The 15,895-nt window shown below is 33.1% G+C and overlaps 1 protein-coding gene across 1 annotated transcript in view; it reads left to right on the top strand.

Moving 5' to 3' along the window:
- Window positions 1–15,895, top strand: part of LOC133336311 (roundabout homolog 2) — a gene marked incomplete at both ends in the record, with an annotated part of 91,713 nt that overhangs the window by 56,509 nt on the left and 19,309 nt on the right. Inside the window, 2 exons of the mRNA XM_061544601.1 lie at window positions 10,066–10,147; window positions 10,709–10,879. Of these exons, the coding sequence (XP_061400585.1) occupies window positions 10,066–10,147; window positions 10,709–10,879 (253 nt within the window). The remainder of the gene's footprint in view (window positions 1–10,065; window positions 10,148–10,708; window positions 10,880–15,895) is intronic.

Here is a 15,895-nt window from a genome sequence, read left to right as displayed (position 1 = left end):
TTTCTTCCCTTTAGACGACTCTATGGAGAGCTGAAGATTGTTTATTTTTTGGGGATTTTTTGTTTGTTTACTAACTGTAAACTGCTGAATTTCCCAAAGAAAACTCTTTCCACAACGAAAAGCTAGGTAGAGCTCAAAGATTTTTCCAAGAAAATAAATATTGATTTATTTTCCCCAAACGTTTTTTGTGTTTTGGTATTCATTGGAAACCCAAAATCTTGTGAAAGTAAATGAGATTTGAAAATAATAAAATTCCGAAGGGAAGGATAGAAGAGCTTGAAAAAAACCAATTTGTTAGAAAAATTGGCCGAAAATTTATTCAAAAAAAGTTAGACATGAATTTAGGCCTGCATGTGGAGAATTTAAATCAAGGGTACTAAAATTCAAAGTCCATATGACCTCCACTTGATTAGAGTATAGCCCTTAATTTCTGACCTCTTCCAGAAATTTCTAATTCCGCATATTTTATATTTCTCTGGAGAAGGTTTCTATTAGGAAAATATTGGAATTATTCCAACAAAAATATTATAATCCGGGAAGAGATGTTAATAAGCACTCAAGTAATGATACGGATTTTACAGCAGTAGATCTTAATAAGTACTCAAGCAAGGATACGGAATGATTTTACGGAAAAAGATCTTAATAAGTATTCAAGCAAGGGTACTAAAGGATTCTATAGCAATATATTTTAATAGGTATTCAAGCAAGAATACGTTACGATTCTATGGCAAAAGATCTTAATATGTTTTCAAGCAAGGATACGGACGGATTCTACAGATTCTAAAACCTACAAGGGTATTAAAATACAAAATCCAAATTTCCCCCACTTGTTTGGAATATAGCTCCTTATTTCTGACCTCTTCTAGAAATTTCTAATTCCGCCTATTTAAAACATGTGAAGAATTTTTAATACAGCTTTAGGGTTTCCCTCATTATTAGAAAATTCCCTTAATATTTGTCTTTTTTCATGGTCCACTTAATTTGAATATAACCCTTAATTTCTGACCTCTCCTAATAATCTCTAATTCCACCTAAAATTTTTTCTTTGAAATATTGGAATTATTCCAGCAATCCAATCCAAACTATTTTTTAGCACATGTGAACAATTTTTAATACAACTCTATGTCCAAATTTCCGCATCTTGATTAGAAAATACCCAATCTAGAAATATTTGTACATTTCTTTGGAGGTTTTTATTAGGAAGAAGGACGAGTAATTTATTCTTTTAAATATTGGGATTGTTCCAACAAAAAGTTTATAATCCAAACAATTTAATATAACATACAAAGAATTTTTAGTACATCTTCAAGTTCCGAATTTCCCCTTCTTGATTTAAAAATACCCTCTAATTTTTGTTCTCTTTCAAGGTTGAAAATTTCTCAAATTTGATTAAAAATTTCTCCTTTAGAAAATACTAAATCAAACCTTTTCAAATTAGTATTTCCGAAATTTACACCAAACATTTTTCATGCCTTTTATTATTATTTTTGCTGTTGTCAAATCTCCCCTGTCTCTGCCTTCCCTCATTTCCTCTATGCCTTTTATCCGAAGAAGACACACAAAACAAAGATATAAGATTCTGCTCTTTCATTATGCTAATTTAGCTCTTAATCTTGCCTGAGAGGATCTCTAAAAAGCGTAAAAATGGCATTGGAAAAGAAAAAAACAAAATGAAAAAAGAAACGGCTTCACAAAAGGTGCCTGCCACTAGCCTAAGGCTATACAAAACAGAAATCCAATCCGCAAAAAAACAGATAACAGAAAATGCAACATGCATTCCGCTAATGTTGTCTTCAAATGAAATTTACAACAACAAGGCGAGCTAGAAAGTCGAAAACAGCTATTTCATTGTGGCATTCTAGCCGCAAAGCTTTGCGGAACAGTGGTTGGAATAAAAACCTAGAGATAAATTACCTTCGTGCATCGAATAAACTCACAATAAAATAACATTTTCACCAAAAGTGATTTGATTCACTGGGCTAAGTTTTTCCACAAAGCTAGGTAACAGCGCTATCTTGGATAAATTCGTCATTCAAATTTGGATAAATTCATCCTAGAATTGACATCAAAATATTCACATATCTTGCAAAAACCACATAGCAAATTATCTGGAAATATTCATAAACACTTGAATGTAATTATCAGTAGGCTTGAAATATTCGAAAAAGTATGGCAGTTTTTTGTTTTTAAATTTTTGAGTCAGTCTGCAGTCAAATAGCTCTACTAACTCCTAAACCTGTATCAGACCTCTGATCGTAATAAAAATTTGCTCTCAAATAGGAATTTTAACTTATGATCCCAGTATACTCCCTCCCTACTGTACAAATGTAATAATGAATTCAGTAACGATTTCCACTAATATACCTACTAAAAGGCTTAATGGTTTAGTAACGAAAGACACGTATATACCTACTCAATGGCTAGCGGTTGTCAGCTAGAATAAAATCAGATACCGTACACACCCTGTTGCAATATAAAACATATGTGAGTCAGTCTGCAGTCAAATAGCTCTATTAACTTCTAAATGTATATCTTTCCTGTGGGAAATTAAAAGTTATGATCCCTACTGTAAAAATGTGACAATAAATTCAGTGAAGATTTCTACGAATATACCTACTAATGATCTAGTGGTTTCCAGCCAGTATAAAATCAGTTGTGTGCACCCTGTTTCAATATGAATAACTTAGCAAAGACATATTTTCTATGGGCGATAATGATATTCCCGAAAATATCCAAGTCACAAAAGGACTGTACCAACTATTACCAATAGAAATTCTCGCTCACTTTGAGTCTGCCTGTAATAGATCATTTAGTACAGACCACGACCAATCCAAATTTAAAACAAAGTTTTGAGATCTGGATAAGTGTTCTAGGTGGGTTAGGCAACATGGCGATAGATAATTTGGAGATCCCGATACAGATGCTCTGAACTAACCGGTAGTCATCTATTCGGCTAAGCTTAGACATCCATCTGAGGCGAGACCTTGATAAGTAATGTTGGCGGAATAATTAACGGAATGCTTGAGTGTTAGAATCCTCGATATTTATACTCTCACTTAAGTTTTGATAACTTGAATACGGAAAAAAATCTACGACAAGAGATCTTAATAAGTATTGAAGTAAGGATATGAAAGGACTCTACGGCAATAGAAATTAACAAGTACTCAAACAAGGTACAGTAAGAGTACTGTACCTCAGATTCGGGGTTTTTGCTAAGTTTAGGCGTCCTTTTGCATAGGGACATTGGAAAGTGCGCTTAGCGGAAAAGGTAACAGTATGCTTGAGTGTTAGGGACCCAGATACCCTAGGTATTGCTTGGCTATACACAACCACAACCTAGGTTGATTACGTGGATATACTCTGAAGGGAAAAGGGAGGATTCTACGATAAAAGATATTCAGAATTACTTAAGGGGACCCCCCCCCCAATTCTCGGTGTCAAAAATTTTTTTGATTTAATTCGAATCTACTCTAATTCTAGAATGTCTCTACAAAATTTCAAGTGAAAATCTCAAGAACTCTAAAAGATATAGCCGATTTATTGTGTTAGCATCAAGTGACGGCTAAAGGGCTTCTCAAACTTTAAACGCGTTTTTCTCAAAACGAATGGCGGGCACGATAACTCAAAAACTAATAATCCAATCGGTTTCAAATTTTGACACGTTTCTCTGGGAGTGTGTAGCTCTCGTATGAACTAGGATAAAGCTAATCGGTGAAGATCTTCCTTATTTTTTAACTTAGTTTGTGGTAAAAAATAGGCGATTTTCCATAAAAATTTTTTCAAAGTTCCGCCATTTTGTTAATTGTTGTGCGAAGTCAATAATCCTAGTTCATACGAGAGCCAGACATGTCCTCTTTCTAAAACATTTGGAATTTTCGGATTCCGATGTTCCAGTGAGGAGTTATCATGCCCGCCATCGAAAATATGGACTTTTCTTTGAACCCAAAAAACAACAACAAAACAACAACAACAAATTTTGGTAAATTATTTTTCTTCCTTTTTAAATCTTCAAATACATATGTGCCAAGTTACAAACCTTAACAAGCATTGGTATTCATTTACCAGCCCATTTAAAATCTTAAAAATAAAAAATCGAGAATGGGGGGGGGGGTTCCCTTAAGTAAACATGCGGAATGATTCTACAGCAAGAAACCTTAATCGGTATTCAAGCAAGGATATGAAAGGACTCTACGGCAAGATAATAAGTACTCAGACAAGGTCACGAAAGGAATCTACGGCAAGATATTTTGATGAGTACTCAAGTCATGGTACGGATTTTACACCAATAGACCTCAATAAGTACTCAAGCAAGGATACGGATAGATTCTACGGATTATATATACTAAAGGATTATTAGCAATAGATCTTAAAAAGTATTCAAGCACGGACAGGACAGATTCTACGGCAAGAAATAATAAACACTTAAGGAAATAACTTAATAAGTACTCAAGCAATGAAACGAACGGATTCTGCGATAAGAGACATAAGTGTATTCAATCAATGGTACGGATTTTAGAGTAATATATCTTAATAAGTACCCAGGCAAGACTACGTTAGGATTCTACTAATAAGGATACGAAAGCATTCTACGGCAAGATACCTTAATATGTACTCAAGGATGGGGTTCTAGAAACTTGGATCTATTGGTACAAATTTCGAAGTATATATATAGTATATTTATCGACGTCTGAATTTGCGTAAAATACCGGGAAATTTATAATACCCGCTTCGGAGACATCTGTATTTAACTTTTATAATGATTTTATGAAAGTAGGAGGAGAAAACCCGAACACTTCTCTATTATCCTGTCTATTGTTTTTGTGTGATATTTTGTCATCTCAACCATCACAATCAATTTTTTGTTTTATCTATCATATAACGTTTTGGTGTAAGCGGCGATTTCATTATTCCCCACTACTTCGTATTCACTTCTTGCTATTTTTTTCGGGTGGATCCAAGCATTTTGGTCATTGTTTTTTCGGGGGATCATAATTTATTTTTTTTATGGTTGCATTTTTTCGTTTCGTTTCATTTTGCATTGAAAACAATGGTCATGTGAGCAGTTCCGTTCGACCAAACAATCTCCCCATTCTCTACTCCTTTTTGTCTTTTTTTTTTTTTTGTTGATAGGAACAAATGCAACAGCTGTTGCTAAAGGCCAACATTTCACATCGAAACGATTAAATTTCACATGCAACGAATTTCGAATTTGCAACATTGAAATATTCAATAGAAATGCAATTGGAGAAAGGTTAGGGATATACAGAGAAGGTAGTAGGGTAAAAGAGGGAGTGTGGCTTTTCATTGGTCGTATTTTCTAATTCGTTATTTTCGAAACACAAAGAAGCAAATACCCTGCTTTCGAATGAAAAAACCACCCGACAACTGCTGGCATTAACATTGCAAGGAGAGCATAATAATGGAATATTTGGAATTTCAGAGATGTTGGCTAGGATTTGAAGGCAGGCTGGGTAACAAACAAACCGCCGAAAAAATAGCCCCAAAATATTTAACAACAACATCAGACAACAATGGTTGGCTTGGTTAGCATGAAAGGCCGTTTTGTATCAACCAACACCAACCACAACACAGTGAACAATGAAAGGAAGAATAGGCTGGCTGATTTTTTTGTGGGTCCATTGTCTGTTGGATATTTGGATTTCTGCGTGTTTTTTTTTTTCAAGCTCCATTCAAATTGTTTTCTTTTTTTGCTCTGTTAGCAGACACTAGCTGACTGGCTGGCTGACTGACCATCATTTAGCCCATTGTATCCTCGATAATAGGAATGTGTGACTTTGGAACAACGACAGGGACAGCATAACTAAGCTCAGACAAAATTGTTTGGCAACACAATACATGTCCATGGCGGGCAGCCACCATTGCTTTGCTTAACCAATTCGGCTGGCTGGTTGACTGGCTGTTGTTGTTTGGTGAATGTGCTCGTTTTCATCTCATTTTGTGTTTTTGCGAAAATCAGGTGAAGGACAGCTAAAGGGTGACGGAAGGCGGAGGAGAGCTACAAATGCGTTGCATTTTGGCGTGGCAGGCTTAATTTTATGTTTTACAATGTGTGTTTTTTTATTCTTTGGAAGTCAGAAAAGACATTTGCTTAAGGCTTGTTTAAAAAAAAGCTGGAACGCTCATAGCTTCTTCCACACACACAAGACCTTATGGTTCGGTCATACGCTTATTGTACGCTATATTTTGAAGCTAAACCACTAACCAGCAGCAACAACAACTGAACAAAGCCATAATGATGGCAAAATGTTATGTTTGCCAACGTAACTGTTCCGCACTATCTAATAGCCCCACACCAAAAAAAAAACTGTATTCGAATTGAAAGTCATAGTGCCATAGAACAAGGTTTCTGCTTTCGCAGCTCATGTCCACGGCCTAACAGTTCATACACAAGACCTGAGTATTCGCTTTAAATATTGCGAGCATATAATCGCTAAACTTATTCGTGTTATTAGATTTTAACATGTGGTGGGTGGAATTTGCCTCATCCAGAAAGAAGGCAAGGATCTTGAGATCTTGCTTACGCCCACAATGACCAGTTAATTTATCCAAAAATAATACTCAAAGGAAAATTAACCTATCTTCAGTTACGATAAAATTAGCCTCGTTCTTAAAATTATAATAAACCTACAATGAATTAAATTTTCCGACAATGATGACCGGATCCACGCAGATAAATTCATCCACAATCCTAGGTAGCATTTTTTAAAGACTTCGTCTTAGAATCAACATAAACATGCACACATATGTTCCAATGGATCCATCAAAATGATGATCGGATCCATGTAGATAAAGTCATCCACACTCTTACGTAGCATTATTTAAAGTCTTCGTTCTAGTATGGACATAAAAATTTTTACACATGTTCCAACAACTTATCCACATACCAAATTATCCCAAATTATTCATCCAAGTTTGTCCAAGCTCTCTTTTCTCTGATCGCAATAAGATGTGCTCTCTAAGGGCAAAATATTAGGTTGGGGAAAAAGAAATCAATTATTTTCATATGAACTATAGGACTTTATTTAACATGCTTCGGAATGTCCGATTTGTACCGTTTTGTTGTATGATTCGGTGCCATTTTAAAGGTAACTTCATAATGCCTCTCTCATAGAAGTACGGATCTCTATTAGCAAAAAATCAAAATCTAGTAATCGATTTTACAATCCTCCCTAGATACCATTTTTTTATCATTAAAGATATGTTGCAATGCAAGAAAATGATTATAATCGCTTGGTGCCAAGTCCACCCCAGCTCCCGAAGTTTCTGGCGAGGCACTGTAGATGTGTTGGAACACCACACCTCTCTTTTTGGCCAATTCTGGCCGTTTCTGGTCAATTACTACATTCAAACGGTCCATTTTCCATCTCCAGTCACCATCAGTTTATGTAATGGGTCTATCTCACTTGGCCAAGGCTTTGAAGATAAAACTTCGATCCATCCTATTTTTTCTGTTAATTGGCTTTTGAGCTTCTTCTTGAATCCAGCTTTGTGTAAATGATTTAAAACAGTTTTATGTTAGATTTTTAGTTCCTCAGCAATGTTACTTCGATTATTTCTCCAATTTTATCGGCATTTTCGACAATGGATTTCTTTTTCCCCAACCAATATAATTTATGATTCCCATCTACTACCTATTGCGAAATTGTAATAAAATATTTTGTAGAGATTCCCCCAAATATACCTACTAAATTCCAGCATACAATTCTACCCTGTTGCAAAATATTACATAGCTAAGACTCTTTTTCTATGGAAAATTATGAGAAAAAATACGTTAGTAAAAAATGGACTGTACTAAATCTATTAAAGACCAACAGAAACCAATAGAAATTGTAATTCTTTGAGTATGCCTGTAGTAGATCATGTAGTGCAGACCACGACCCTATGTAATAACATATAAATTGAGTTTCAGAACATAACATCTATCACAAGTACTGTACAAAATATAGCGAAGATCTAAACCAATTGAAAAGTGATGATCCTTACAATGAATAATTTGTTTTTTTTAACCCTTTGAGCCCCGAATTTTTTTCCGCAATCTTAGGACAAATTTCTGTTCACAGATTTAATACAACTATCCTAAATAGGATAGGCACAAAATTTGACATCGATATATCCTTGCATTCGGTAGATACAGTACATTCTTTCGGAAAAATTAAAGTCCAATATCAAGAAAACCAAATGCAAAATCGTCAGAAAAATCATTTTAAATTATTCTCTTTATTCAATTTTACAAGAATCAAAAATAATTCTGAGGGTAGAATTTGTACAATTTGAATACGAAGCGATTTAAATAATTTGGACTGTATACACAAATTAGTACTGTACACAAATTTACCCTCTTCTCTATATTGAAAAGCTCATAACTTTACCAAATTTTTGAATTTTTTTGATTTTTGTTTTGATATGTGGCGTCCATAATTAGGTCTTCACATATGAAATCCAAATAATACATATCTACTAGCTGCATATAAAATATAAGCTCTAAAACATTTTGTTGCCTGTGGGCAACATTGGGCCACAAAGGGTTAATTGCCTCCATTTTGTAATTCTTAGAGAATACAGCAATGTACTGTACTGAACATTGAGAGGACAAAACCGAATTTTGGTAATTTAATTCAGTAAAGGCCACCACCACCCAGGAAAGTAAAATAAATCGAATGGGTGATTATTTTCCCGCAAAACAATTTATTACAGATCATAACCAATAGAAATTTTATTGAATTGAGTAGTGATATCCCTGATTAACACTACTGATATTATAATCAGAAACTAATCGATTAATCGACTTTTTGTATCACAAAGTACTAGTTGCCCAAAAATTACACATTTGAGAACTTTTTTTGCCTGTTGACGGCAGTTCATATAGTCGATTGAAGTCGAAAATCGATTTTGAGCAGGTTTGACAAAATGTAAAACTCGACTTTTTAGTCAAAGGCAAAAATCGAAAAGTCTAAAAATCGACTTTTTAGTCAAAGGAAAAAATCGAAAAGTCTAAAAGTCGACTTTTGCGCTCGATAACGTATCTTCATTTTGAAATGTAAATTCTCAAGAGAATAGCGAAAAATTTCGGTACTGAGTATTAGGAGATGATAATGATCTTCTCGTGAAATACAATTTCATTGAATTGCTGTGCAAAACGCAGGTAACTCCAATTTTTATTAGATTATGAAGGGAATTCTCTAATGAGAATTGATTCTAATGAATCAATACCAATGCTTGTTAAGGTTTGTAACTTTGCACATATATAATTGAAGATTTAAAAGAGAAGAAAAATAATTTACAAAAAAAATTTGTTATTGTTTTGTTGTTGTTTTTTGTAATTAAAGAAAAGTCCTTATTTTTGATGGCGGGCATGATAACTCCTCACTGGAACATCGGAATCCGAAAATTCCAACGGTGTTAGAAAGAGTACATGTCTGGCTCTCGTATGAACTAGGATTATTGACTTCGCTCTAAAATTAACAAATTGGTGGACCTTTGAAAACATATTTTTGAAAAATCGCCGATTTTTTACCAAAAACCAAGTTTAAAAATAAGGAAGATCTTCACCGATTGGCTTTATCCTAGTTCATACGAGAGCTATACACTCCCAGAGAAACGTTGCAAAATTTGGAACCGATTGGATTATTATTTTTTGAGTTATCGTGCCCGCCATTCGCAAAAAAATGTTGAGAGAAAAACGCGTTTTAAGTTTGAGAAGCCCTTCAGCCGTCACTTGATGCTGACACAATAAATCGGCTATATCTTCAAGAGTTCTTGATATTTTTACTTGAAATTTTGCAGGGACATTCTTGAATTAGTGTAGATTAGAATTATGTCAACAAAAATTTTGACCCCGAGACTGGGGGGGGGGGGGGGTCCCCTTAATTAATAAAATCTAAATTTTTCGTGGGATTTATATAGTGGAAATTTATAAACAACGCGAAATACCGGTTTTCCTTCTTTTTTTTCTTTATTTTTATATCGGCAGCGATTTTAATCCTTATTATATCTTCCTATTCTCACTTTTTTCTAATTTTAATTATTTTCTCTATTTCTTTACAGCTACACCGTGGAATATTTCAGTTCCGATTTACAAACTGGCTGGGTTGTGGCCGCTCATCGGGTACCAGATCAACAAATAACGGTAATATTTCTTAACTTAATTTAAATAGATTTTCAAAATGCGTTTCTTATCAATTATTTAAATTTTATTTCCATAAAATTATTTCAAAGGCAAAACTATTTCATATCAATCTTCAATATAGTTTTAATTCCATTACCTCTGGAGCCATTTATTGCCAAAGTTTTTCATTTCCCTTCCATATGAATTTGGAGCAATAAAGTTTAAAAATACACAAAACACATACACACGCCTATTAAAACAAAAACTATATATGTTTGATAAAAAAAGCAAAACTTTATACCACTTTTGGGGCTTACATTTAAGTTAGCTAGAGATGGTAGTTTTGTGATAATAAAGAGTTTTGCCAGTTTTTTTTTTACTTTTTTTCGATATGCATAAAACTTTGTGCAATTAAAAAACTATTGTAAAAAAAACTTGTTGTTTTTTTTTTTTCACTATCTCTACAAACGTTTTCATCACACTTTGAATGAAAATTTATTTCATACAACATTTTTTCGTTTGTCTTTTATTTGTTTGTGCGAATTTTTTTATTCTCATGCTCGTTTTTCCGTTCTTTTCCAGATTTCCGGCTTAAAACCAGCAACATCATATGTGTTTTTGGTACGTGCCGAAAATTCACATGGATTATCGGTACCATCGGGCTTATCGAATGTAATCAAAACTCTAGGCTCTGAATCTGGCACCGTGCCGCCAAGTGAAATATCCGAAGCGCGTGCTGTATTAAGTGGCAAGGTAAGTACAACACTTTTCTCATCTTTCGGGGGATTGAAAGGCAAAAAAAAAAAAGAACAGAAAATTCAAATATAAACTGACAATATGACAACATCATCATCATCATCGTCGTCGACAGCAGTAACATTTGAGTTTCACATAAAAGTTATGGCAACAGTGCGTTATTGATGTTCATTCCCTGAATTTTTCTATGTTGATCTTTGTGTTATTGCCTTGACTTTGCTCTCATCTATCATAACTTATTCAATGAAAAAAAACAAATGTTTCAACAATATAGACAATTTTACAATATAGAAAAGTGGCATAGATTTATTTACTAACTAGGATGGGGTAAAACTCTGACATCAACCTTGCAATAGTAAAAAAAACAAAACATATAAAATCCTTTTGAGCTCAAAAATCCTCTGGGATGTAAATCATTAAGGATTGTCATGAAAAAACGAATTATGTTTATATAGGGTGCGTATAAGTTTTAATGAGCTCATACATACATCATACGCAATGTGGATACCATTAATTAATGTAAATCATTCGACGTGATGTACAATCTCAAAATGTCAGTATTTACTTGATAAAAGCTCTTTTTATATTCTATATTTCATATAGAATTTAATAAAATATATTAACCAATAGAAATCCTAATTGAATAAGTAGGGATTAGCTAAACGAACACTATTAATCTAATTAAATAAGGTTAACACCCATTGGAACTTTTTATACTTTGATTGAATAAGATTTTCTCTAGTGATCATCTTACCAATAAATAATAATTGAATAGGTAGCCGTTCATCTAATGAACTCTATTTTACTTAAGGAAATATAATAAATTCTCACTGCTACACATTAAAAAGGGCTACAATCCAAATACCAGTAAAAAATAATTAATTAGGTAGTCATGTATCCAATGAACCCTATTTTACTCAAGGGAATATACAAATTCTCACTACTACACATTAAAAAGAGCTACCATCCGAATACGTTATCTATTGGTAAATTTTCATACTACTTTTAGTAAAGACACTTTAAATTATGATAACACAGTGAATCTGTTAGCATAACATAACATGGTTAGGACCACAACCCCCATAAAAACTTTTATGAATCGCCCTGTTGAACTGAGGATCAAAACAAGCAACTACAACCAGTTTGGTACTCGGAATTTAGCAAAAACCTTCACCAACATAAATATTAATGGAATAAGTTTAGATTTCCCAAATGAACACTACTAATCAAGTGGCCAGAATATAACATTTACCTCGAAAATTATATTTTGAAGAGAATAGAATGAATAGATTATTCATACCACAAGGTGATCCTTGTAATTAAAATATCAAAAATCTGAATTTAAAATAAAGAGATGTAGGGTATATTTGGGAATCCCCTTTTAGATCCAATTAATACCGACAAGTCATATATACCCTACTGGTCCTTATTTAAGTTTCCACTATTCAGAATTATTCGAATTTTTAAAGCTTTTTGATTGAAAATATTTAAATACAAAGATTGGAGATAATGAAACGCAGGGAATATTTTGGTAACATTTTAAAATACAATTTATGAACTGTATTCATTGATTCTAAAAGAGGAATATCAAATATACCCTACTGATCCTTATTTCAGTTCCAATCACAGTGATATTTTCGCTTAAAAAAAAATCTGAAAAAAGACATTTAAACTCGTCGTTGAGAAAAATAAAGCGAAAAAAGGGACATACAGAATGATTAACTTGGCGTAATTTTATTAATTGAATTTAAATATAGGGTCCCCTATATAGCCTACTTTTCATTCTTTCAAATCACATTCCTCAGATATTTTCGACGAAACAGCTTCGGCAATTCGAATACAATGTAAACTAAAGGGTTTAGGTTTTGAAATTGCCATAGGTTTTTGGTCGAAAATATTTAAAGAAGGCGATTTGAAAGAATGAAAAAGTAGGATATATAGATGGGTCTCCATATTTAAATTCAATAAATTTTGACACGTCATATTAATAAATCTGTATGTTCCTTTTAGCTTTCGAATTGCGGAAGCTTTTTGATCGAATATGTTTGAGTAATAGGATTTGAAAAAAATGAAATGTACGGTATATATGGGACATTTAATTTAAATTCAATTAATATATACATGTCAAGTTAATCATTCTGTTTGTCCGGTACTGCTATATTTTCCATCATTTCAAATTGCCGAGTTTCTCGGTAGATAATATATGATTAAGGTTATTAGAAATAATGAAAAAGTAGGGCGTATATGGGCGTATAAGGTTATTAGAAAGAATGAAAAAGTAGGGCATATATGGGACTCCAAATTTTAATTCAATAAATATTGACACGTTAAATTAATAAATCAGTCTTTTCTTTTTAGTTTTCGAATTGCCAAAGCTTTTTTGAAAATATCTAAATAATACAAATTGAAAGAAAAAAAATAGGGTACATATGGGACTCCACATTCTAATTTAATACAAGTCAAATTAATACATCTGTCTGTTCTTTTTGGTATATTTTCTACCACATGCGAGTTTAAATTTCTTAGTTTCAGATTTTTTTAAACGAAAATATCTCAGTAATGGAAATAAAAATAATGAAAAGTATGGTATATTTGGGATTCCTCTTTCAGAGCCAATTAATACAATCAAGTCGCGTAAGTCATTATTTTCTCCATGATATTTTAGTTTCTTCCACAAACGAGAAAAAAACCAGTTAAATAATTATTAATGGTTTTTTGTTCGAAAAATTCTGAATTGAAATAAATAAATAGTAGTAGACAAAAATCGAAAAGTCTAAAAATCGACTTTATGGTCAGAGGCAAAAATCGAAAAGTCTTAAAGTCGACTTTTGCGCTCGATAACGTATCTTTATTTTGAAATGTAAATTCTTAGGAGAAATTATTGATTTTTCTGCTTAGAATATATTTGAAGGCTGCGCTTTGAAATAACGAAGAGTAGGTTATTTTTGGGGTTTCATTACCCGATCCAATTAATGTAGACAAATCAAGTAAAGCATTATTTTGTCTTATGTTGTTAAATTTTCTTACACGAATGAAAATATTTTCTGAATATGGTAATTAAATTGGTCAGAATGACTTGGCAATTATTACTTGATAAAATTCCTCTTGTTTTTTTTTTGCAAAATTGTCTATCAGGTCGTATGAGTTATGACAACAATCATACCTTTCGATGTTCTTTTGAACAGCAAAGTTCAATAATTATTAATGTTTTTTGTTCAAAATCTCTGAGAGTACGAATTTAAATAAAGCCAAGTAGGGTATTTTCGGGGTTTTATTACCCGATGCCATTAATATAGCCAAGACACGTAAGTCATCGATTTCTCCATTATATTTTCTTACACGAATGACAGATTCAACAATATATTTGATTATTTATTAATTTTTTCTGGCTCGAAAATATCTGAGAGCTGTAAATTGTAAGAAGGAAAAGTAGGGTATATTTGGGAGTTCGTTTCCCCATCCAATTAATATAGACAAATCAAGTAAAGCATTATTTTGTCTTATATCGTTAAATTTTCTTACACGAATGAAAATATTTTCCGAATATGGTAATTAAATTGGTCAGAATGATTTGGTAATTATTACTTGATAAAATTCCTCTTGTTTTTTTCCTTTGCAAAATTGTCTATCAGGTCGTATGAGTTATGACAACAATCATACCTTTCGATGTTCTTGTTCTGGATAGAATATTATTATTTTTTAATGGATTTCATTCAATTTAAATCGATTATCAATTATGTGTGTGTTTTATTATACCCTACACAACTATGTTGTCAGGGTATTATAGCTTTGTGCAGCCCCAAAAGTTTGTAACGGCGCGAAATATTGGTCCTAGACCCACCTTTAAGCATACCGATCGTCATATCTCGACTAGCTGAATCGATCTAGACATGTGTGTCCGTCCGTCTGTCCATTATAATTTGTAAACACGATACAGGCCACAGTTATGGACCAATCTTCACGAAATTTTGCATGTAGGATGGGTTCTGGCCAATGAAGACCCCTATTGTTTTTGGGAAAGATCGGTTAATATTTAGGGGATGAAATGGACCAAATACTAAATTTTTGTCGATTTTTCTGGTCGCTCCAGATGCCGCAACAACGGTCCGAACATCGTAAAACTTTGCATGGAGAAGCGGATCGGGCCAAAGAATAAGCATGCATGTTTGGAGAAAGATCGGTCAATATTTAGCGGGTCAAATGGACCCTGACTTTTGTGTGAAAAATGACAAAATTTGTATTCTATGGCGTATATATTTACCCCTGAAGAACATATACCCGAGAAGTTGATATTATATCCATGAGGAGTGGTTGACCTTTAAATTAAGACCAATTATATTGTTGTATGTGCTCGGATGTGGGAGTCACACCTAAATATTTACAGGTATCTCCGTATTCGTATATTATTTAGTAACCCATTATCACTCTGGAGAGCGGAACTATAGCGCTGATCGCTTTGAAATGTTCCATGAGGTTCCAGTTATGGTCAAGGTCAACGCCTATAATTTTGGAATAAAGTGGACCGAAAACTTAATTTTTTGTGTTATTTTCGAGTTGATCTATAGACCTCAAATGAAAGCCGAACATCACAACACAACCCACGGTGAAGGGAATCTGGACAATAGCTATACTGAATACTCGTAATATTCGGAAAATATGTCAGTGTGAGGAAGAGGTGCTGCTTGCCTCTAATCGGGAAAGAGGGTGCAAATATCACGAAATATTGCTCAGTCTCGGAATAAACATATTAAATTGGGTATTTAAATCGTTTATCCATTATGTGTGTGTTTTATTTTTTTTTAATGAAAAAATTATTTTCTTATGTTGCTCGGCCCGTATGTCGCATTAGTGCTGATAACAATCATACTCCCCAATAACCACCCCCATTATGAAATATTATTTTCTAGTTTATGTTTTATTTCATTTAAAATTTCTTGTTGTTGTTGTTTTTATATCAATTATGTGTTTTCCTTTAGTGAATTCTAAATTATTTTCTACATGACTTAATAATAA

Source organism: Musca vetustissima, unplaced genomic scaffold (genome assembly GCF_032173495.1).
Source record: "Musca vetustissima isolate MV318-11 ecotype Yass unplaced genomic scaffold, APGP_CSIRO_Mvet_v1 utg35638, whole genome shotgun sequence".
In the NCBI taxonomy this organism is placed as follows: Eukaryota; Metazoa; Arthropoda; class Insecta; order Diptera; family Muscidae; genus Musca; species Musca vetustissima.
The sequence above is the reverse complement of the archived record's forward strand: the minus strand, read 5'-3'. Positions and strand labels throughout refer to the sequence as shown.